The 23,825-nt window shown below is 44.2% G+C and overlaps 1 protein-coding gene across 1 annotated transcript in view; it reads right to left on the bottom strand.

Moving 5' to 3' along the window:
• TMEM163 (transmembrane protein 163) overlaps positions 1-23,825 on the bottom strand; it is a 222,875-nt gene that overhangs the window by 197,060 nt on the left and 1,990 nt on the right. Inside the window, exon 2 of the mRNA XM_037134493.2 lies at positions 19,800-19,919. Within this exon, the coding sequence (XP_036990388.2) occupies positions 19,800-19,919 (120 nt within the window). The remainder of the gene's footprint in view (positions 1-19,799; positions 19,920-23,825) is intronic.

Below are 23,825 nucleotides of genomic sequence, written 5' to 3' on the forward strand. Positions count from 1 at the left end.
CTTCTTTTCTCTTGCTGTTTTTAAGACTCTCTTTATCTTTAGCCCTTGGCATTTTAATTATGATGTGTCTTGGTGTAGTACTGTTTGGGTCCAACTTGTTTGGGATTCTCTGTGCTTTCTGGACTTGTATGTCTATTTCCTTCACAATTAGGGAAGTTTTCTTTCATTATTTTTTTCAAATAAGTTTTCAATTTCTCTCCCTCTGGCATCTGTATGACTCAGATGTTGGTGTGTTTGAACACATCCCAGACACCTTTCTTTTTTTATTCTTTTTTCTTCTTACTGTTCTGGTTGAGTGCTCATTCCTTCCTTTTGTTCCAAATCATTGATTTGAATCCCAGCTTCCTCCCTCCACTAATGTTATGCTGTTGCCGTATTCAGTAACATTTTTAAGCATCCTGATCACCCATGTTTCGAACTCTGCACCTGATAGATTGGTTATCTCTGTTTCATTTAGTTATCCTTCTAAGGTTTTGTTCCATTCTTTCATTTGTCTCCTCATATTTCTTTGTCTCCTCAATTTGGCAGCCTCCCTGTATTTGTCTCTGTGTGTTAGGTAGAACTGCTTTGACTCCCTTAGTAGCATGGCCTATTATAGAAAGGGAACCTATAAATAGTGTGGGACAGAGCCTAAGGTAATTGCTACAGCAAGGCGACCTGCTTCGATGCTCTGTGGCTTTGTATAGGGAGAGGAAGGGGGGAGAGGACAATGCTGCTGCCTGACTTCTGGAGGTTTTCCTGGCACTTGCCCCATTTCCAGTCACTTACTCACTTGCCATATGCAACTGGTGCCATGGTGCTGGGTCCCAGAGTGGGTGGTTTTGCGTGCATTCTAAGTCCGAGCAGGACTTTTAACAGAATCTCCTGAAAATCCAGCAGTTTCTTCCACCACCCCAACCCCCACTGTTTTTAAAGCCATAAGTTATTGCACTTTATCTTCTTGGCACTGGAACCGTGGGCTGGCCTGAGGCTTGGATCACTCACTCCCAAGGTATTCCTCCCAATTTTCATCCACCATAGCTGAACATGGGACTGTCCCTTCCGCCACCACCTCTCCATGTCACACCATGCCCCTGTGCCTTGCTGCTCTTTCCTGGGACTCCGCCCCTCCTTCCCATCTGCATGAATGTAGTTTCTTTAAATCCTTGGAGAGGACTTGTATACAGCTCAATTTTCTAATGGTTCTGGGTGTTATTTGTGTTTAGGTCTAGTTGTAATTCTTTCTGTGGTTGCATGAGGAGGCAAAGCAGGTCTACCTACACCTCCAACTTGACTAAAAGTCCCCATACCCAGATTTTTAAAAGAGCATTTTGGAGTAATGATGATAATCTTAATAAATATGCATGATTTTTTATCCAATAGAAATGGCTAATTGTCCTACTTTAAAATATGGAAATCTGTTCTTGGTTTGGAAAATTTCATGACTGAATTGACATTTTTATCTCTGCCACATTATATATGCATATATATGTGTATATATATGCATTATATATACATGCATATATATGTATATATAATATTATGTATAAAAGTAGTTGGAGGGTATCAAAGGAAATAGTTGTAGTTAATTCAAGTTCACCCAAGGCTAACTGAGGCCAGTACATAATTCTTTATTAGTGGGAGGGTTATGACAAGAGGCAGAGATGCTGCTCTGAGAGCTATACAATGGGCTCGTGAAATCTCCCGAGGCACAGGTAGTGCTGCCAAGTCCATGCTCTCCACCACCAAGAAGCAGAGCTGACACCAGCGCAGCCTCCATCGTGTGGAGGGCTGCTGGTCCCCAGTGCAGGGTGTGCCAGGGCCAGGGAGTGCCCTGCGAACACCACAACCATGCCTACGTCCTGGCCCGCAGGCACCAAACTAGCTCCGCACCACTGGCATCCAGCATGGCACAGGGAAGTGTGGCCACGCAAAATGTAAGTTCTTAGTAATTTGACGAGACTTGCTTTGGAGCCAGGGAAGTGGTCACCTTTTTTAAGTTCTATGATGTTAAAATATACTTTTTGGATACATGATTCTATTCTAACGTATTGGGTAGTGTTTTTTAAATTGAAAATTACAAACAACTAGTGGTACATCCCTTCATTTGATAGGTTGTGACCTGAACTTTTTTAAATTAAAGAGGACAAAAATGTTCATGGTGCACAATTTTTTCCTTAACTTAAAATATCTTGACATCATGTTGCAATGAACAGAATAATGGTTTTTAAATTTGGGGGTAGCACAAAAAAACCATGTTGCATAGCATAATTAAGAGTGTCTTCGATATATAATGAGACACACACACGTGCACACAAGTTCAGATATACTAGGCCACATGGTTTATTATGAATGGCAGCCCAAAAAATTGAAAAACACTAATTCCATAAGTCAAATCTTCAATGTCTTCACTAATTTTTTGTCTTTTCAGTTATCAATTAATAAAAGAGGTATATTAAAGCCTACGATTATGAATGTGATTTGTCAGTTTCTGCATATAATTTCATCGGTTTTGGGTTGGGTGCTCTGGCGCTTTGTTTGGTGCATTCAGATTTGCAAATTGTTTTGTCTCTGGGTAAACTGAATCTTTTGTTATGTAGTAACCACTTTTTATGCCTAATAATGGGTTTTTATCTCTAATTCTCTTTTGTCTCCACTGACTTCTTTATTTCTATTTTCTAGATACATATTTTTCATCCCTATACTTAAGTCATTCTGTAACCTTGCTTTAAATTTACCTTATATCCATGGTGCACAGCTGGGTTTTTTAAAATCCAATATATTCCTGCCTTTTTTTCTGATGAATTTAAGCTATGTATACTTTTTTACAGACATTCTACAAGTTACAACGGTTGGATTTCCTGTTTGACTTTATGATGTCATGAAAGTGACAAGCTTTTACTTTTGCTTCCTTTAAAAAACTCACTAAACTAAGAGTAGAGGGATTTTTTTTTTTTAAAAAACCAATTAGGGAAAAAAAAAAGAAAATGGAAGAGGCAACAAAAACTATCTTTAGAAGCTAGAAAACATATGGGCAAGTAGAAACTGATGTAACAGACTCCAGAAAGCAAATTCCTAAGACAGCCGTGTCAGAACGAAAAGGCAACCTCTCCCATCTGATGGTTAGAAGTTTATTCTCTGGAGAAGGTGTAATATCGCTTGAAGAGCACTAGACTCACTAAATGTGGGAAAACCAAACAAAATGGCAAACCAAGTTAAGAATTTTACACGGAATGCTAAGATTCCAATCTTCCTCCTCGATTCACTTCCCAAAATTCAGGCAGTCAGGTGTTCATCCTCTAGGCAGAAGACCAGAAGGTCCTTCTCTGGGCAACCCAGGCAGCTCAAGGGGAAGGCCCTGGAAGTATGAAACTGGAATCTACCCGACACAGTGGTCCAACCTACAATGACAGCCACACACACACTAAGAGAGAGCTCCAGTCGACTTTTTAATACCCACTCTCGGTATGAACAGCCTGCCAAAGTCTCTGCTCCTTGTGCCCGTCCCTCGTACCCACGGTGAGCCCACAACGCACAGAAGAGGAACAGAAGGACCTCGGGGAGACAACACAAGAAACAGGAAAGATTTTTTAACTATCGCGAATATTTTCTCAGGAATGTAAGAAAAGATCAATGACACAAGAGGTCGATGATTTCTCAAAGAAACTCTCAGGCAATTTTTTAAAAACTTGACAGTAGAAATGAAAAGCTGAACAGAAAGGTAAAAATATAAAGGAAAGAGAGATGTAAGTACATACAGGGGTGGGCAAAAGCAGGTTTGAATTCAGCCACCTCAGGAGGCAGTGGGACTAACCCAAGCAGGTTGCTGAACTCGGGGTTTGTTTACTGATTTTCAAAGACTACAAGAATGTGTAAATAATGGAGACCACACTTTGAGCACTTGTGAGATTGTACCTAAGTGCACTCTGTCATTCTTTTGAGTTAATAAAGCTACTGTAATCATCAAAATCTGCACATCTTTTTTCATATGACAAACTGTAAACCTACTTTTGCCCACCCCTGTATGCCTAAAGGAAATTCTCTAGGAAGTAGGAAAAAAAACCAGAAAAGGATAAAAAGCAGAGGCATGCGTACCATACACAGATGAAAATGACCCCATCACAGCAAGTCTCATACAAAGGATTAGGATTCAGAATAGTTTAGGATTCTAATAGAAACACTAGAAATAAGAATAGAATAGAGCAAAACCTTCAACACTCCTAAGAAACGTTATTTCCTACTGAGAATTTTCTGTGTAGCCATCAATCAAACATCAGGATATATTAACGACATTTCAGACTTGAAAGCCTCACCTACAGCATGACCCTCCCTCACCAGGGAAGCTGGGAAAAGGATGTGCTCCCCACAAAAGAATATAAAGCAGTGAATGGAAAATCCTGGTATCCAGGAAACAGGGGACTTGACAGAGGAAAATGAAGGGAATGCCCAAAAAGGTGGTGAAGGGCAATCCTAGGGTGTAACCATGCACCAAGGTCAATGGGCAACCAGAACAAATGTTAGGACATCGACGGCTCCAAGGGAAATTTCTTCAAGAAGAAACTAATAGGATTATCATGCATCTGAAATGCAATAGGGAAGCTGAGGTTAAAATAGAAATGCTAAATTTGAGTTTAATAAGAAATAAAGTCTGAGAAAAGTAAGCAAGAATAAGCAAAACAGGTATTAAAACCAGAGAAAATGAAAAATTATGCAGGAAAAAAGTCGCCATCTTCACCATAGGGCTCAGTGAGCAAGATTTATACCGCCCCAATGCCAGCAGCCATAACTGTTGAACGAGGCTGGCAATTCGGGACATCAGCTTGTCTGTGTGAGGCCGGGAGGAGGCTAAAACAGGAAATCATCTTTCATGGTGGTGCGTCGACAAATAGTGCCTGAACTTCAAACAATGCCAAGAAATGGCACTGAAAGTCCGCTATTTATACATACATAAAGAAATACAAGGGATAACTATAAGGAGTAAAGTCGCTGGGAGGGAGAGAATGAAGAGGTTGCTATACTTCTTAACTTTTTAAAAGCTGCATCCACTTCAGAGCTTCAATAAAAATAGAAAAAGAAATACATTTTGGTTCTTTTCCAGTTGCTTTTTTCAGTGTTTTTTCCTTTCATGTGTTTGATTTCTTTCTGATTATCTACTCATAGTTATTGACGGGTTTTATTAAGTAATTCTCTAATGTTGAATTTGAGTTCTGACTTGATGATGCTCAGTTATTGCAGATCCTTTTCAACGGACATTTCCAATGTTGGGCTGTGAGCCCATCTTGGGGGAGCTTCGCCCTGGGGACACTGCCTGGGCCCCACTTGAGGTGTTCCAGGGCTGTTTCTGACCTCAAACCACATCCGTGTCAATATCTCGGCTTGAGGATTCCAAGCCTGAGTAGGATGTATAAACTCCTAAAGTGGATGCCCTGGTGTCTCCTGGATCCTCCTTCAGGACCCGGGCACTCATCCTCCCACCGGCCAGGAGTGAGGGGTGCTGGTGGCTCACAGTTACAGCCCTCTCCTGGAACTGCTCTCTCCCAGGGGAAGCTCCCTCTCCCAAGGTCACAGCCCTCCGCGGGGCAGCCCACACCGATGACTGCTTCAGCCCCTGTGTTTCCGTTGGACCTTCAGCCGCCCTCCAATAAACCTCTTTCACTAAATTTCAGAGTCTCAGAGTATAATTCCAAGAAAATCAACGTACGAAAATTTCAAACATGAGTTTGTATAAAGTCAGTCTCATGGTTCTCAGTTCTAGTGGAAGACTCCCCACCCTCATTCCACGTAACAGCTATGCTGAGACAGACAAGCCTCCTCCTTCTCTCTTTTTAAAACCTATTTTATTAATTATGCCATTACAGTTGTTCTATTTCCCCCTTCATTCCCCTCCACCCTGCACACCCCTCCCCCACCATTCCCCCCTTTAGTTTATGACCACGTGTCTCAAGTTCTTTAGATTCTGTATTTCCCATACTATTCTTGCCTTCCCCCTATCTATTTTCTACCTACCATCTATGCTACTTATTTTCTGTACCTTCAACCCCCTTCTCCTCCTCCCACTCCCCTGTTGCTAACCCTCCATGTGATCTCCACTTCTATGGTTCTGCTCCTGATCTAGTTGTCCTCTTAGTTTGCTTTTGTTTTAGGTGTGGTTGTTACTAACTGTGAGTTTGCTGTCCTTTCACTGTTCATCTTTTTTATCTTCTTTTTCTTAGATAAGTCCCTTTAACATTTCATATAATAAGGGCTTGGTGATGATAACTCTTTGAACTTGACCTTATCTGAGAAGCACTTTAACTGCCCTTCCATTCTAAATGAAAGCTTTGCTGGATAGAGCAATCTTGGTTGTAGGTCTTTGGATTTCATGACTAGGAATACTTCTTTTCAGCCCCATCTTGCTTGTAAGGTCTCTTTTGAGAAATCCGCAGACAGTCTGATGGGAACTCCTTTGTAGGTGACAGTCCCCTTAGCTCTTGCTGCTTCTAGGATTCTCTCCTTCATTTTAATCTTGGCTAATGTAATGATGATGTGCCTTGGTGTGTTCCTTCTTGGGTCCAACTTCTTTGGGACTCTTTGAGCTTCCTGGATTTCCTGGAAGTCTATTGCCTTTGCCAGACTGGGGAAGTTCTCCTTTATTATTTGTTCAAATAAGTGTTCCATTTGTTGCTCTTCCTCTTCCCTTTCTGGTACCCCTATAATTCGGATGTTGGAATGTTTAAAGATGTCCTGGAGGTTCCTAAGCCTCTCCTCATTTTTTTGAATTCTTGTTCCTTTATTCTTTTCTGTTTGATCTTTTTTTTCTTCATTCTGGTCCACTCCCTTGATCTGAGTCCCAGTTTCCTTTCCATCACTACTGGTTTCCTGTGCATTTCCCTTCATTTCAATCAGTTTAGCCTTCATTTGTTCCTCTAATTTGTGACTAAAATCAACCAATTCTGTGAGCATCCTGATCACCAGTGTTTTGAACTGTGCATCTGATAGGTTGCCTATCTCTTGGTTGCTTAGAAGTATTGGCTCTGGGGCTTTGAGCTGTTCCTCTTGAGCCATGGTCTGTCTTGAGCCTCCTGTCTTGGTCTGTTCGCACCTGTTACATATGAGGGACGGAGCCTTAGGTGTTCACCAGGGCAGGGCAACCCAGTGGCTGGGTTGTGATGCTGTATCTGGGGGCGGGGTCAGAGAGGGGCAATGGCATTTGTTCCACTCTCTCTCAGATTTCTGACCCCTCTGCCACTTCCCACAAGCAAATTGGGCCCTTCTGGTGCTGGTTCCCAGGTGTGTGGGCTTGTGCACCCTCCAGGACCCTGTGGGTCTCTCCAACAAACTCTCTGTGAGCCTGGGAGCTTCTCCAGCACCTCAAGCCCAAAAGTTTTTTCAATTGGTGCTTTTAGGCTTTAATTCCCGTCACAGGCCCTAGCCTGTGCAGTCTGTCTCACTGCTCGCTCTTTCGCCTGGTTTATCTGCGCACGAATGTATGACCACAGTCAGCCAGCCACCTTGCGCCCTCACTGGGTCCGCCCGTTGCCACCCCACACCTGGGATCCACCAACCGCCACCCATGCTCCTGCGCTCCTGAGTTCCTGGGTCAGTCTGACTGATCTTTCCTGCCTGACCCTGCTCCACCGGGGACTCCGCCCCTCTTACCAGTCTGGATGAACAGCTCATTGCTGTTGGACTTCTGTACAGTTCAATTTTCTGTGTTTTGGCTGCGTTTTTGTTACTAAAACTTTGTCATCTTCAAACTTGGTTGTGCGAGGAAGCACAGTGTTTCCACCTACACCTCCATCTTGGCCGGAAGTCCCTCCTCATTCTCTTCCTGGGCTGGTGAATGGGTTTATTCTGACCCACCCCTTCATTAAAGGTAAAGTCTTCTAGTGAATTTACTTTATTCTGAGATCTTGGTTTCCTCCACCTGCCTGATACTGGCCAAGGCCATGGTTATAGGCTGAATTGTGTTCCTCAAAAAAAAATGCTTATGTTGAAAACCTGACCCTTGTTCCTGAGAATGTGACTGTATATGGAGATGGAGTCATTAAAGAGGTAATTAAGTTACAAAGCGGTCACAAGGGTGGGCCCTAATTCAGTAGGACCAGTGTCCTTAGAAGAAGAGATTAGAATACAGACACACAGAGGAAAGACCTTATGAGGACACGGGGGGCAGATGGCCCTCTAAGGCCAAGAACAGGGGCCTCAGAATGAAGCAAACCCTGCCAACACCTTGTCTTGGATTCCAGCCTCCAGAACTGTGAGAAAATTATCTTCTGTTCTTTAAGTGCCAGCCTGTGGTCCTTTGTCACAGGTAACCCCAGCACGCTTCTGCCGCCACGTCCCATCCCTGTGTGGACCTCATAACCCAGGCTCCTTGTTCTGAGACCAGCCACCTTCCTGCACTCCCACCCAGGGCAGCCGGAGCTTCTATATTAATCTAATAGTTCAGGCCGTCACCTCCTTCTTTGGGTGCAGAGGGGACAGAGCTCCTGGGGACCGTAGACTGTCCTGTGTCTAACAATTCAATGATGTCCTTTCCTAAGCATCCCTGTGTGTCTAACGAGCAGGGCAGGTCCATCAGGTTCTCTGCCCACCCCACTGCCCTATCATTTGCCACGACGCCTCTAGAGTTCACCTTCCCAAGAGACATGAGCTCTTCAAGGGGGCAGAGGGACTGCTCCACTTCCTGAGGCCCTCTATGGTATCCGGCACTCACTAGGGACCAGATGAACACGTTCAGAAGCTGGAAGAAAGGACCGGCCCTTAGGCAGGTAAGACGATGAAAAGTAAGCAGCAGGTTCCCTCAGGGGGAGAAAAGCTTCTCTCCCTTCCTTTGGCTTCACCTGCTACTTTCAAATCCCAACACCCCTACCTTGGAGCCCTCAGGACACGGCCCAGAAAAGAATCTCCTGTCAAAGAGCAGCTATACCGGAAATTCACCTCCAAGAGGCTAGTCCCCCAGGACCAACTCAGGACAGGCCTGAAAGACAAGCAAACCAGAAAACCCCTTCTTATCCCACTGGCTAATAAGGGGCAGAAAAGTGAAAAAGGGCCTCAGGGGCTCTGGCCAGGCAGTTCCATTGGTCAGAACATCCTCCTGATGATTCACAAAGTTTGCAGGTTTGATCCCCAGTCAGGGCACATACAAGCATCAACCAATGAATGTGTAAATAAGTGGAGTGTGGCTCAGCTGACTGGAGTGTCCTGTGAATGGTGGACACGGAGATCATGGGTTTGATTCCCGGGCCGGGCACATGCCTGGATTGCAGGTTTGGTCCCCAGTCGGGATGTATGAGGCAGGCAGCTGATGGAAGTTTCTCTTTCACAATGACGTTTCTCTCCCTCTCTCTCCCTTCCCCTCTCTTTAAAGTCAATAAGCATGTCCTACATGAGGAAAATAAATAAATAAATGTGGAACGGCAAATCAGTGTTCTCTTTCTCTCTCTTTTCCCCTCTCTAAAATCAATACATTAATTTTTAAAAAGAAAAAAAAACAGAAAAGACCTCAGAAATTTCCCACAGGACACCGGCCATTTACCAGCAGACGCAGAGCCCACCAAGGGAGGGACAGGACAGGCAGGCCTGATGACATGAGTCCAGCTGGGGCTCCGTGCCCGACTGCCCTGAGTCACCGCCACAGCTGTGCGACAAAGACACCCCCGTGCTAACACACCCCCGGCTCGCTTTTAATTAAATGCTGTGTGCAGAATGCAGGGAAAAGAGCGGCAGACCACGCGAGCAGCTGCTGAGACCCCTCCTCCACGCTGGTTGGAAACAGCAGCTCCCTGTGAGGCGGAGACTCCGGAAGCTGTGACAGGGAACCAGAGCCACAGCTAGTCCCCGGCAGCAGAACCCGATCCTCCCGTTAGAGGGAGGTGGGAAGGGGAGCACAGGCTCTCCCGCCCTGGCTTTTCACAAAGTTGAAGATGGCCCAGTGGCCATCGCCCCCTTGCTTCCACTGCCCTGAAAAAGCTGTCATTACTTCGTCTGAGGTCTTCACCTGCAAACGCGCTCAGCCTGCCGCAGTCCTGTGGCCCCAGCAGGGGCACAGCGAATATGACTCCAGTCCAACCACTGTCTGAGTTAGAAGCTGAGAATTCAGACTGTGGAAGATTGAGGCCCTGCCTCCCAGGAGCGTGTATTAGTGCAAAGAGCAATAATGCAACAATTCAAGTACTTTGTGTCAAGTTTCTGACTGATATGTGCCGGAGGGCTACAGGAACAAAGGTGCATTTAAATCTGCGTGGAGGGCCAGCAAGGCTGATTGGAAGAAGCGATCTTTCATCTCAATTCTGAGGGATAAGAGAAATTTAGCTAGAAAAAAAGGTGGGATTAGGAACAAACCGCATCTGAGGGCAAACACAGAGCAGGAGCCTGAGTCTGGAGGGAAAGAGCAGGATGCAGCATTTGCCAACTATAAGGGGCACTTGTGGGTTAGAGTGGCAGGAAGCTGCGAGATGGGAGGAGAGGAGTCCAGCCAGGAAGGAGGGACCAAGACCACGAGTGGCCTCGTGGTAAGCAAAAGGGCCTGATTAAATACTGCTCAGTATTCCATCAGTGAGCTAGCAGTACAAAGGTCGGGGTGACAGGCACAGAATCTCTGGCAGCAAGACCACAACAGTACGAACCCAGGGCCAGGGAGCACGGTCAGGACGAGCTTCCCAAACAACATTTCAGCCAGTTCCTCTCTCCTGGTTTCCACAGCACGCACACGTACCAGTCACCCAGCGTACGGACATGGAGCAAGTGTCCCCCTAACCACCCAGGGCACGGCTCACAGACATTCCCGCTCGCCTCCTGCCTTCATGTCACCCGGTTCGGCAGCAGCAGGCAGACCCCGGTTTCGGAGATTGTTCCTGAAGATTCTCCACAGAAAAGCCACTTCATACAAAATCCTGAAAGCAGCAGCTTGCGACTATTTGAGACACTAGCCCGGAAAAGACCTCGCATCTAACTGAAGTGGCAACCGGCTGGTGCCTGCACAGAAAAGTCCAGAAGCTACAGGAAGGACACTGGCAACAACGCTTGTCTGGGGGAGAAAGAACAGGCAGGGGGAAAGAGTTTAAGGCAGGACAGATACCTACACTTATGGACCTCTGGTCTCCAAAACTTTCAATGTCCATACAGGGTGGGGTGAAAGTCAGTTTACAATTCTTCGTAAGGAAAATAATACAATAACTCCTAAGCAATCACACAAGAATAAACTATTTCACACACAACTGTAAACCTACTTTTGCCCCATCCTGTATATTGCTTTTATCAATAAAGAGAAATACAAGACCAGCGAACTATACAGAGGATTACTCTACAGGTGAAGTTTAAGCTGCAAGTTTAAGTCCTTGGTTCGCAGAGATATCTCGGGGCAGGGTGTCAGGGACACGGGCCTCACACACACCTCCCCTAAACAAGAGGTGGGGGCAGGAAGAGGAGACCTGTGAGGAAGAACACACGCGGTGTCACCGATGACACTGCTCTGGGGCATGAGTGTGCTTTGGGGTGTCGGCCCCGGGGAGATGCAGGAGAAAACAGGCTTGGCCGGCGGACCTGCGCGCCAGCCCTGAGGAGAAGCTGGGGTGCCTGACAAAGAAGGGCCAAGGCCGGGTCCAGGGGACCTGTTGGGCCATTGCAGCACCTACTCAGATGTCACTCTTGGGGCACCAAGAGGCAAGTGGAGTGTCTGGGACCTTTTCCATCTCACGGGGCGTCTGCTGAGAGAACACCTGAGAAAGCGACCACACAGGTTGTGCTGCATTTATAGAAGAGTCACGGAATTTCACTTTACCTATCTCTCCACTCTCGGACTCGAAATTTAAAAATAAAAAGTAAGCACACTAATCCTACTGTTTTTAAGGGTGAAGAGTTTACACCAAAATCAAGCATTTGAAAACTTCCGAATATAAAATCACTCCTTTCAAAAACTTCTCTGATTCACTAAACTTTTGATTGGTCTTTTTCTGAGAAAACCTTGGAGTATCTTTTTATTTTTATTCTTTAAGGAAGCTGTATTATCTTGGGAAAGGTTTTTCCCCTGAGGATGTTCCAAATACGTCTTCATTTCCTACTGAACATGTCCTGAGTGTCTAAAAATTACCTTGCCCTTGAAGGGAGGCAGAGTTTGCCACCCCCAGGTATGTCTCTTTGGGACAGTGATTGTTTAAGTCTTGTTAATGTTCAGGCACAGCACACATCCAGGAAGCTCTGAAAACCAGGTAGAAGTGGCCCTTTATAAAGCACTTTACATTTGTCAGGGAAATCTCCCTTTGTAAAGGTGCTACCCTCGCTGTACCAGGAAGAGGAGGCCATCAGCATCTCCAGAAACCGATATGGGGGAGAAGGCCCAGGCCGCACTGCGCACAATCTCACCACCTGTGTTCACCGTGCTTTTCCTGTGGCCTCCCGTCCCTTCCTCCCTCGCCCCCAACATCTTTAGTCTTCTGCTAAAGGTGGTATTTAAGGGGATAGATTCTAAGTTAATCAGTGTTCCTGGGTCTTCCCCATGTACACAGGAGGTACGCGTTATTAAATTTTAATTTGTTTTTCTCCTGCTAATCTGTCTTATGTCAATTTGATTGTTATGCCAATCAGAAGAAACTTGACAGGTAAAGGGAAATTTTTCCTCCACCACGCACTCATTCAAACCTCAAAATGAGCCAGAATTCATTTTCCTAAATCATTCTAACAAAGACATTAACGATGTCAAAACTCTGACTTTTGAAACAGAACTTCTCTTTCTAGCCTCATTATTAAAACAGATTTTTTAAGGCTTGTTCAGAACAGCATTGCCATTTTCTATGCTGCCTACTAACTATAAACAGAAGCAATTTTAAAACCAAACGAGGGCTCTCTCTGAAATATTCAAGATATACTGCCTTCTGCTTTTACATCAGCACTTGGATAGGTCCCGAATCACTATATTACCAAGTAATATCAAAACCAGCTTATATTCCTTTCAAAGAACATATTCCTTTCAAAATGATATCGTCATTAACTTCAAAAGTCCATCTAATTTTTCAAACTATACCTGACACACAGGTATATCACCCAATTACATATATAACTGATTTAGTGTAGACTAACTCAGTAATACTTGCCACAGCTAGTTTTTACCAATTTTTATAATATATTTTATTGATCATGTTATTACGGTTGTCCCAATTTTTTTCACCTTTGTCCCCCTCCACCCCTCCTTCCCTCCAGCAATCCCCTCACACTTAGTTCGTGTCCATGGGTCGTGTGTGTGACTACTTTGGCTTCTCCACCTGCCATACTGTTCCTAACCTCCCCCTGTCTATTCTGTGCCTACCATTTATGCTTCTTATTCTCTGGACCTTTTCCCTCACTCTCCCCTGTCCCCCTACCCACAGATAACCCTCCATGTGATCTCCATTTCTCTGATTCTGCTCCTGCTCTAATTGTTTGCTTAGTTTGTTTTTGCTTTTATTTTAGATTCAGTTGTTGATAGTTGTGAGTTTGTTGTCATTCTAATGTTCATAGTTTTGATCTTCTTCTTTTTCTTAGATAAGTCCCTTTAACATTTCATGTAATAAGGGCTTGGTGCTGATGAACTCCTTTAGCTTTAACTTGCCTGGAAAGCACTTTCTCTGCCTTTCAATTCTAAATAACTTTGCCGGACAGCTTCACCCATCTGGATGAATATTTCTTCTTTAAATCCTTGGCTTTCACACTTCCAAACAGTGTGAGTTTCTGGCCGTTGCATTTTGTTTTGAGGTTAGTTGTGATACTTCTCATGGTTGTGCAAGGAGGAGAAGCATATCTACCTACCTATGCCTCCATCTTGGCCGGAAGTCTAGTTTTTACTAATTTGATAGAACACAGCATACCTGATTACCTGGCAGCTTATATGAAGTGAAGGTAATAGTCTTTATTTGCCATGCAGATGCTGCGTTAAACCATGAACTCTTTCTAGCTGACTAAAAAGTGAGGCATCCCAAAACTTATACATATCCCTGATCCCCTTTTCCAAACACGCACAAAAAGCAACAGCGTTTCTTCAGAAGATGTTCAACTAAAAATCAGCATCTATGCTTAAAGAGAAAATGGTAGGTGAGAAGATAAAGACAGGAATTCCGACCGAACCTGCTGTATCAGGCTCTTCCCCAGAATCGCAAGGAAGCCGTCCCGAGCACCCACACACAGGAAACTGTGAGGGGCAAGACGCTTTATTTGTGTGGAAATAGAAGCTGCCCCCCGGGTCTCTCATCTCCCTCTGTCCTGCCACAGAAAAACTCCGACCCTGTCCTCGGCAAGGCTAAGACAAAAGGCAGTGTCCAGAGTTTCTGCCTCATGTTCAAGTCCAGTCCAGTCCAGCATCCGGCTAGCTCAGTGTGTTTCCAGCGGCAGTCCATTGCCGTGCTGTGGCGTTCCGACTCCTTCATGGGGCCTGTGTGTGGCGCTCACCTGGCCATGGGCCAATGTGGCTGCTAGGGCCACACAGCCGTGGAGAGAACAGGTGCATGCACCACGCCAGTGTGGGGCACCAGGCAAGAGAGAAAGAAAAAGAGGAAGAAAAAGAGAGAGAGAGGTGGGAAGGAGGAGAGAGAGAAAGAGAAAGAACACTTCTTTGTTCCCCTGGGAATATATTAGCTTGGACTTGGGTGAGACCAGGCGCTTTTTCAAAATGACCAATCAATTTCCCAAGCTTTTGTGGGCTTTGGATAGGTTTACACCCCTAGGTAGACTGACGGGCCTCTATGGTTAAGCAGCTCCCCTGCACTCCCCAACAATCTGTACCAGAGGCGGAGGAGGGGGGTGTGCAATGCCCTTGGTGGAGCCCAGTTCTGTGGTCCCCTAAAGTGTGAAAAGCTGTAGCTTCCTGGTGAAGCAAACAGGCTTACGCTCCCTTAGTGTACTAAGCTCAGCATCTAGTTCTCTTTGCCCCCTTTTCTTTTCTAAATAATTAGCTAAATACTGAAGGTAACAACCCAGCAGTTACAGCTCCAAAATGCGACTACCATCAAGAGAATGGCTATAACGACCAACCAGTTCTCTCAGAAATATGTCAATTGTTTCTAAAATAAAGAAGACCTTACCGGGTATTGAAACCAAAAGTCCTTATAATTGTACTTTGATTTGTAACCTTGTTTTAAAAAGCATTCTCTACTTTGCACATTTCACAGACCATAGCCTTTTCCCCTTTAAAATCACTAATCACTAAAAGACAATAGCCAGGTTCTGACTAATGGTTCCAAGGTTTGAGCCTCTGGCAGCTCCTGAGACCCTAACGTGGAAGGACCCCTGCCGCGGTCCGGCCGCAGCGGGTCAAGGGGTCCCACAGGTGAGGGTAAGGCGTCGGCGCTGGGTAACAGACGACATCACGCCTCAAAGGACAGTAAAGCTCTGTTCCGTTTATTGCAAGTACAAGCAGGTTTTTATATTTTCATTTCAGGTAGTGATTAATATTTGCAGTATAATATGATCATTTAAGCAGAAAAAATCAATACAAAGGTAATCAGTAAAAGTACGAAAGTTCCCATAGATTTAGTTAAAGATTATTTTAACTAGGAGAGCCATTAATCAGACAATTAGAAGTATCTTATTGTATATTAAAGTTTCTCAGAATTTGTCATATGGCAAAAGGATACGCTAGATTGAGTAGAGAAAATAGGAAATTTATTATAAGGCCCTTGTGATGTCTAACTTAGCTATCTACCTTTTTTTTTTGCTTAAAATGTTTTTCTGTGTACTATAAATTCTGACTCCCTAGTGACTGTTTAGTTTGTAATAACTAACTAGCTTTTGTTATTTCTTTGCCTGTCTAGTTGATATATATTCTTATTCAAGGTAAAGGAGGGGCTATTCCTATGTTGCAGGGGGCTTTTAAGGGTACTTCTTTTAAGTTTCTCTAGGAGTTCTTTTATAGACATGTTTTGTACTTTGATTCTCTCTAAGAAAGCAGTGAGATCATCTCTTGATTTCCTAGAGTATTCTATCTTATCTTGGGTGTTTTTCTAATGATCTGTTATTGATTAAGCTTGAATTCTCAGATTGTTCTGGTTGATTCTTTGTACCTATATTCCCTGACGTTCTAGTATGATATTATTATTCTGTTCATTGAGCTGAGAAAGGTCTAGGCACACTATCTGAATCACTGCCAGGGTATTCATAATGATTAAAGCAGAAAAGGTCATGATCCCCAAAGCAAGCACAATCACAATAGGTATTGCAGGGCCTTCCATGCCACGTCCACCAGGTTGGAAACTGCTTCCTTGAAGTCTTACACCCCCTCTCAGGACCTTGTCATGGAGAGAGGGATCCAACAGTGGACGCGGCAGTGGACGTGGCAGACCCCTTCAGTGACCTCTCCATGAAACCAGACAGAGGGACATTGAAAGTGACCCCAGAGCTGTCCTCAAGACCTGAGGAAATGATTTACCACTCAGACCCCACCTTCGATCAATCAGCCCCTAACATATCCTCCACACCCCTAATGTATGCATGGTGTCTTGAGATTCTGCCCCGTATAACCTGTTAGTCACCTACCAGCCAGGAAGCAGCCAGGCCTTTCACAGCAAAAGCTCACCCAAACTCCGGATTGACATCAATCCTAGTAAATTCCTTTCCCCACTGTAAACTCTTGCTCATTCACCTGCTTTTGGCCAGTGCACACCATCAGATGGACTTACATATTGGGCGATAACCGTACCTAAACCAAACCTTAGAGTTTATTTCTTAAAAAAAAATACTTTCCAAGAAATCGTTTTCCTTCCACCTAAAAAAGTTTTTAAAATATATCTCAGTTAACTCGTTTAACAACCTTGAGCACTGCATGCCCTTCCTGCCCCGAAGAGACAGTAAATCACCCGGCAGTGGCAGGAAGACATGGGAACAAATACGGTCTTCCCGCCAGCGGGCCTGCCACCCCTGCCAGCCCACAGACACACGAGCACACACCCCAGAGACCTCCCTGCCGCCTCAAACACGGGCGCACTGGAATTCTGTAGCAATGCTCCGAGAACAGTAACTGGGCCCACTTGGCCACTTCACAGGACAGGACAGACTATATCCTACTTCATCCATCTCCCCATCAACCACCGCCATAGAGAATAAGACTGGGGCTGCTCCTGACACCTTTTAAAAAATACATTTGCTACTTCTGAAACAAAATGTCCCTTACATTACAATTTATACTCAACTTCAAAAGTCAACTCCCATTGCTTGATCCCAATCAATTTTCTCTCCATTCAAAACTATGAGAAGGGCTGCACGAAAGTGTGTCGGCGTATCAGCGATGCTTTAAAAGTAATTTTAAATATTTCATGTTACTAAATCTAAAGGGTAGATTTAGGACCAACAGTCCTAATGACAGACACAACCAGAGACCACCCCAAGCATTTAAAACATGAAACACACACACAGAGAATATAGGAACTCTACATACTTAAAGTAAGGAAAGCCACAGTTCATCTACATTTTTTGGTTTAACTAAACCAAAACAAGTTAAAAGCAACTTGGGAACAAATTGCATGCACTACAGAAAACAACTTAAGGTCATGATATTATATGGCAATGCCAACATTTTATAGGCAAAAAGTTAGACTATTTATTTGACTATGGACGAAAAAGGGGGCCACGATGTTAAACCTGACGAGCTCAGGGCAGGCCTGCATGGCAGGCACTACAAACTCCGAGACAGAAAGTAACCACCTAGGGTGGTCTGAACGTAAAATTCCTGTATAAAAGATAGCCGTGGCAGTAATGATGCCCTTGGCCTGAAGCTTCCTTGACAAGGGCCGGTCTTCCCCTTCAGTGAGCCTATTGTCTTACTTGCATCTAAGATTAACAGACAGTTTGAAGGTCAGAGGAATTCCCTTTTCCAGACGCCCCCAGGGTGCACCCACCACACAGACGCCTCATTGCTATCTTGTTGCCCACATGCTGTCTCCCTGGGCTGTAGACGTTGACTGCCCCACACCCACTGACGAGTGACTCGGCATTTCACTCTGTGTCCAATCTCAGAGGTTTCCTCCTTCGCTTTCTCTCGACCAGCAATGACTTTCATCTACCAACCCCTTACACCAGCTCCTTGGATTCTCATGTATAAAATAAGCTGTAAAACTGCCATTCTCCAAGGCATTTTCTCAGTCCATTGAGATTTTACTTTCTGGCGATCATTATTAGTTTGGTTCAAATAAACTCTTATAAGACTTTCTTGGGCCAAATGCTCTGATTAACAATACTTGCTACAACAAAGGGGTAAATCAATGTAAAAAGAAAAAGAAAACCCTTTCACAAAGCAATATGTTAATACAACATGTTAATATGTTGTATTGTGCAACATTCTCTTCCTATTAAAAGAAACGGAACACAATTTTCAAGACAATCCAACTGATCGCACATTAATACATGAAACCAAAATTTCCTCATGATTTTTTCCTATTATGAAATTAAGTACATCAAATGAAGTATTACTCTCCCAAAGGAAGGACTTAATATCTCTTCACACTCAGGCCCCCATTCCCCCACCCCCAGGACAAAGTGGTAACAGCTCTATCAGGCACAGGGACACAGCTGAATGACTGTTACTCAGTTTGTAAACCACCTCCTTTCATTCCGCTCCTCTCCTTACATATGTAAATCGCGGTGTCCCATCGGAGCCTGCCAACAGCCACCACAACCGAATTATCCTCCAGGGACACCATTCGGGCTTGTTATTCTGGTTTCAGCATTGAAAAAGGAGAGGAAGAAGCAGCTGTTTTCAGGAATTAAAGTTTCTCTTGATTAGATTTCTGGCTCACTGCTAAATGTTTATACCCTGAAATGCATTACCCTCTGCTTCTAAATATTTGGCTTTTTTTGAGAGCCAAGATGTAGTACATTTCCAATTAAATTGCTTCAAGTAATGTATGCCTAGTTTTGCCCGGAGCATTTGGTCAAATTTTAATATGCCCTCTTGGGAGCCAACGCGAACTTCCAGCAGTAGATCTAATTGTGCAGAATAGAATTTTAAACAACACTGAGCCCTATCTTCCATTGGACACAGTCCTTTCTTCTCCTACTCTGAGAGTTGTCCTATGAGACACCTCGTATGATACTTATCACTTAGAATATAGATCTTTCTACTGAGGTGATAAACCAATCACAAAATACATTCTGTTTCCCCCCAGCATTAAAAAACATTGGTTTCTTCCAAGGGTGAGCTGAAGCTGAATGCCATAGTTTAAGCTTGTGAACCACTGCACGATTAATAATTAATAGCACGTGCACATTTCCACGGGCTACAAATGTCAGCTGAGAAAACGCATGTCACAGGGCTTCCTGACCCACCAAACGGATGACCCAAAGGTGTTCAATTGTCTTAGTTTTTCTTGATTGCAATAAATGTTTTTGTTTCTGTGCCCACTGAAAACTTGAAAGAGGACCCTCTCATTTTTCTTGCATAAAAATATGAACCCATAATTTTACTACGAACCTCACACAGACATAACCGAGGGGAAGGCAAGGCTGTGCTGCAATACCACACTCATCGGCTCACATTAGGCTCAAAACAGGAATCTCAGGATATGTATTTGTCACGTCACCCCGAGCTGAAGGCATCACCAGGAGAATTCTCCTGGTCAGATGGCAGCCACAAACCCACATACTGGTGAAGGCCACGCCTCCCCAGTACTGCTCTTCCTTTCTTCTTCTTAACCGCGTCTCCCCTCCTCTCAGGAGAGAAGCCATTTTACTAATTTATAAGTACCCCAGCTATCCAACAAGCTAAAAAACATTTACTCATCAATAATAGTCAGCTAAAAGCAAAAGCTCACCCCACGGAAGTCAGAGAATAAAACAGGCAACCTGAGCACATATTGATCGGCAAGATTCCGGATACTCACTAAAGGCAGCCACAGCCAGGGCCAGGGTCACGATAATGGAGAACCAGGAGACCCACAGTGCCTTCCTCCTGTAGTTCTGGGCTTCGTGAGGTTTCAGACGAGTGCTGCTTTCTAGTAAGCCTGGCAGAAGCAGGAAGGAAAGGAAGTTAGACGTTTCCTCACTGAGAAAACCACAGCCAGAGAGCTCCACCTGCGTATCCAAGGATTACAGACTGACAGACAGCCTTTTGGGCCAAGATGTGCTTTAACAATTAGGAGAGTTCACATGCAAATCAGGCTTTCTGGAATCTCTTGAAAGGACGTGAGGAGTCTAGCACCACAGGCATGTGTTCCTGCAGGGTAACACAGCTGTCTTCCTCATAAGGCCCTGCAGACCCGCGACTCCCTCACCTGCAGCAGGAGCCCCCCCCCCCATCCCCCAGCCCTTGGGTTAACTAGCTTGGCTCACACTGGTGCTGTTCCTTCTGACAACACCCTTCTGGTAGGAAAACAGCACCAATAGCCCACATGTAGTTAGCCATTCAGGCTCCTCGGCTGTGGGCATTGATCTGCATTGATCCACCTGCAAGGTGCCACTGGTGGGCTGGGTTTTGCCCAAAGCAATGAGTCATGGAGTACAAATGCCCTCATTGCTCCCTCAGTGACAATTAACAGGAGAAGGACCTTTGTCTTTAACTGCCACCACCGAGAACCGCTAGACCTAAACTATATGCCATTTTCTTCTCTTTCTGCTCTGTACTACCTATCCTTTTTGTACCAAGCATATGTTGAAAAATTCTTAGAATATTAAAGTAAGGCAAATCTGCTAAAACCGGGGGTAGCTTTCCAGACAGGCCATGTGTAAGAAAGGTTTCATTTTTGTTGCCTAGACCTTCAACATTGAGAGACCTTGACAACAGAAATTCATGACTCCCAGGCAATGCCCAAGCTTCAACTGCCTTGGGTTGAAGACTGAAATATCTTCAGTATGATCCCAATGTATATTTTTTCTTCTCCTTTGAAAACAGATCATATATGCCATCTCCTTATTGCAAAGAAAACAAAATTCCCGGTCAAACATTCTACATAAAAGGAGCTTATGACACTATCTCTGGCTAAACAGCCTAACGTACACCCTTTACAGAGGAGGAGTCTCACACAACAGGTCCAGAAAATGAAGAAAAGTGTAGCCAAATCCCTGGCACCATTTGTAAAATACTGCACAGTGTGCGACATATCACACCTGTGCATTCAGTAAAAGGCATCATCTTATTAAACCGACTCACTCTTATTAAACCGGCATCACACTAAGCCTCTGACTGCCAAAAGCTGTCCTAGTCAAAAATTATAGCAAGGGCCCTATTCAAACTTCCCAGTTCCATTTACCATCCAGACTTAAGCACCCTGCACAAGTTCTGAACAAAGCAACAGGAAATATCCAGCAGGTTGCTTAGTGAGCCCCGTTTATAGACAGAGGTTTTTAAATAACTGAAACATGTAGACTTCCTTAGGATCAAAACATAAGAAAGAAGGAGGGAGGGAGGGAAGGAAGGAGGGAAAGAAGGAAGGAGGAAAGGAAAGGAAAAAAGAAAAGAAAGAGAAGAGAAAAGAAAGGAAGAAATGCTAAAGGGTAGGTTTAAACACCATTTCCATCATTACCTCACCATAAAAATGTCCCCAAACCTGCCAAAATAAATGAATGCACTTGGATGGAAAACAGAAATACCTCTTATCAAGGGATTTTAAATTAAAATCCCTTTGTCTACTTTCTGTCCCTTTGTTTACACCTTCTCTAGCTGCCAAAACACCCCATTCTAATGTTCAACTATAATCACCTGTGTCCAGTTGAAGCCACAGCCTGGAATAAGGAGGTCCCACACACACCCAATAATTTATTTCCCTTTTCCCAAATGATATAAAAATCTTCCTTTCATCTTGGCAAATTGATTTTCAGAAGTGAAGCTGAGTCAAATAAGCAGTTCATTCGCTGGGTATTTTGACAGCAATAATCTCGAGAGGTTTATCTACTGGGGGGTGAAAGCAAGGTTCCTTTTAGAAGTAGACTTAATTTTCTAAGAGAAAGGCAATGATCTGCATTTTCTATTCTGCTACATGGCATTTCTCCTCCAAAGTCAGCTGTTTCCAACCATATGAGCTGTTTCCAACCATATGACTGACCGCAGGCCAATCTACATGCCTCACCCCTCAGTGGGCCAGTACTCCAGTGAAGGGGTTTGGGATCCCAGCCCTCATAGGCTAAACTGCCCTGCTGAGGGGAGGCCCTGGGGTCTTCTATACAGTAGGACTGCCAGTTCTTCTCCAGATCTGACCCTATGCAAACCTCCCCAATGAGATTTTTTTAGTTAAAAAACTGAAGTAAATGCAATAGGAAGACTATCCATGAAAGGAGGAACTTTCCCATTTCTTTCCAAACTTTGTTATCTCCTACTACTTTTCCTCTTTAACATGTAGCCTCTTTAAAGAATGGAAAACTTCCCTCTCCTCAAATTACCTACAAAAACCCAGCTCATAAACGGCCTGCAAACAGATGCCGCTATCTCTCCTCCAGTGTTAGCTACATGCACACTTGCAAGCCACAGAGGTGCAGTGACAATTTCTGAAGTTTTCAGGATGCTCTGCTTCCAAGGCAGAAGAAAGGCAGCACAGCCTAGAGAAGCTAAGGCAGGCTGACCTCAGATAGTTGGCCTGTCTAATCAAATTTCTAATCTTGCCCAAATTTCACATATTTGTAATTTTGGCCAGGAAAAGAGTAAGAATAAGGGTTGTATTAATGAAGGATAGATATCTTATTTTTTTAAGGGCGGGGATGCAAATATATGTGGGGAGGCTGAAGATATCAGTCATTTCCTTGCTAGTATAAATCAGTTCCAGTTGCTTTCTCCTAAGGAGTTAGTCATTCTTGGTTTCTCTGAAGGGAAATATTCATTAGATGGGAACGTAATGGGAAATGATGAAGCACACAAGGCTGGGCTGGGCCCTAAGTCTTGGAGCAGAACAATGGGAAGGAAAAAACTTGTGGAGAGAAGACTGGATATTAAGAGGGAGAGAGTGAAAACATCTAAGACAAATGTGGCCTATTTTGTGTGTTTAAGTCTCTAAAGCTCTCAGGCCACAGAACTCTTTCTCGCTGAACTACAAGCTCAGCCAAATGGCACTGCAGTTTTGACATTATGAGCTAGTAGGTTTTTGGAATCAGCCCACATCACTCCAAATTCCCAAAACACTAAAATTACAAAGCACGCCTTTGATGGGAGTTAGAAGTCCGCAACACGGTCCTGGAGTACCCAACATTTTTGCACCTCTGGGCCAGACTGAAAGAAGAGTTGTCTTGGGCCACACGTTAAAAACACAAACACTAACGAAAACTGATGAACAAAAAAAAAATGGTTTTAAGTAAATTTACGATTTTGTGTTGGGCCTCATTCATAGCCATCCTGGACTGGATGCAGCCTGAGGGCCACTGCGGGTTAGACGCTCGAAAGTTAGGACAGGACAGAAAGGCAAACAGTTACACATCCAGGGTGCTGCCCAACCCTCACGTGCCCTCTAAGCATTTAGGCCTACGGGAAAGAAAGCTGCAGGCTCTCTGCATGGAGAGATGCATAGCAGGCAACTGCTAAGGTTTCTTTCTCCCGAAATCCTCTCACCATCAGGAAGAAGGCAGCCGCAAACGAACCATTCCCCACAGTATATGAAAATCAATACTGGAAAGATGCAGGCCGTAAGGAAAAATAACACAAACACAAAATATTATAATAAACCTCCCCAGGTAACCTTCTGATTTATTTAATAAAGGTGACTCAGTCATCATTAACTCTTTGCTGTCAGGAATGGGCTAAACAAAAGAATGTCACCCTTTCAGCTTTCAATGCCACCCAGCACTGGGTTCTTTGGGGGACAGGGTGCGTCCTAACAGAGAGGCTGTGTGTGGTGTGCAACGCTTTCACAAAGTGACAGTTTATGAACAGTGAATGCTTTCATGCTATAATATAATGGAAAATGAAATTTAGTCGACCAGTGAAAAAT

The sequence above is a fragment of the Artibeus jamaicensis genome, unplaced genomic scaffold (genome assembly GCF_021234435.1).
Source record: "Artibeus jamaicensis isolate MK-2021 breed Jamaican fruit bat unplaced genomic scaffold, CSHL_Jam_final contig_1284, whole genome shotgun sequence".
Classification (NCBI taxonomy): Eukaryota; Metazoa; Chordata; class Mammalia; order Chiroptera; family Phyllostomidae; genus Artibeus; species Artibeus jamaicensis.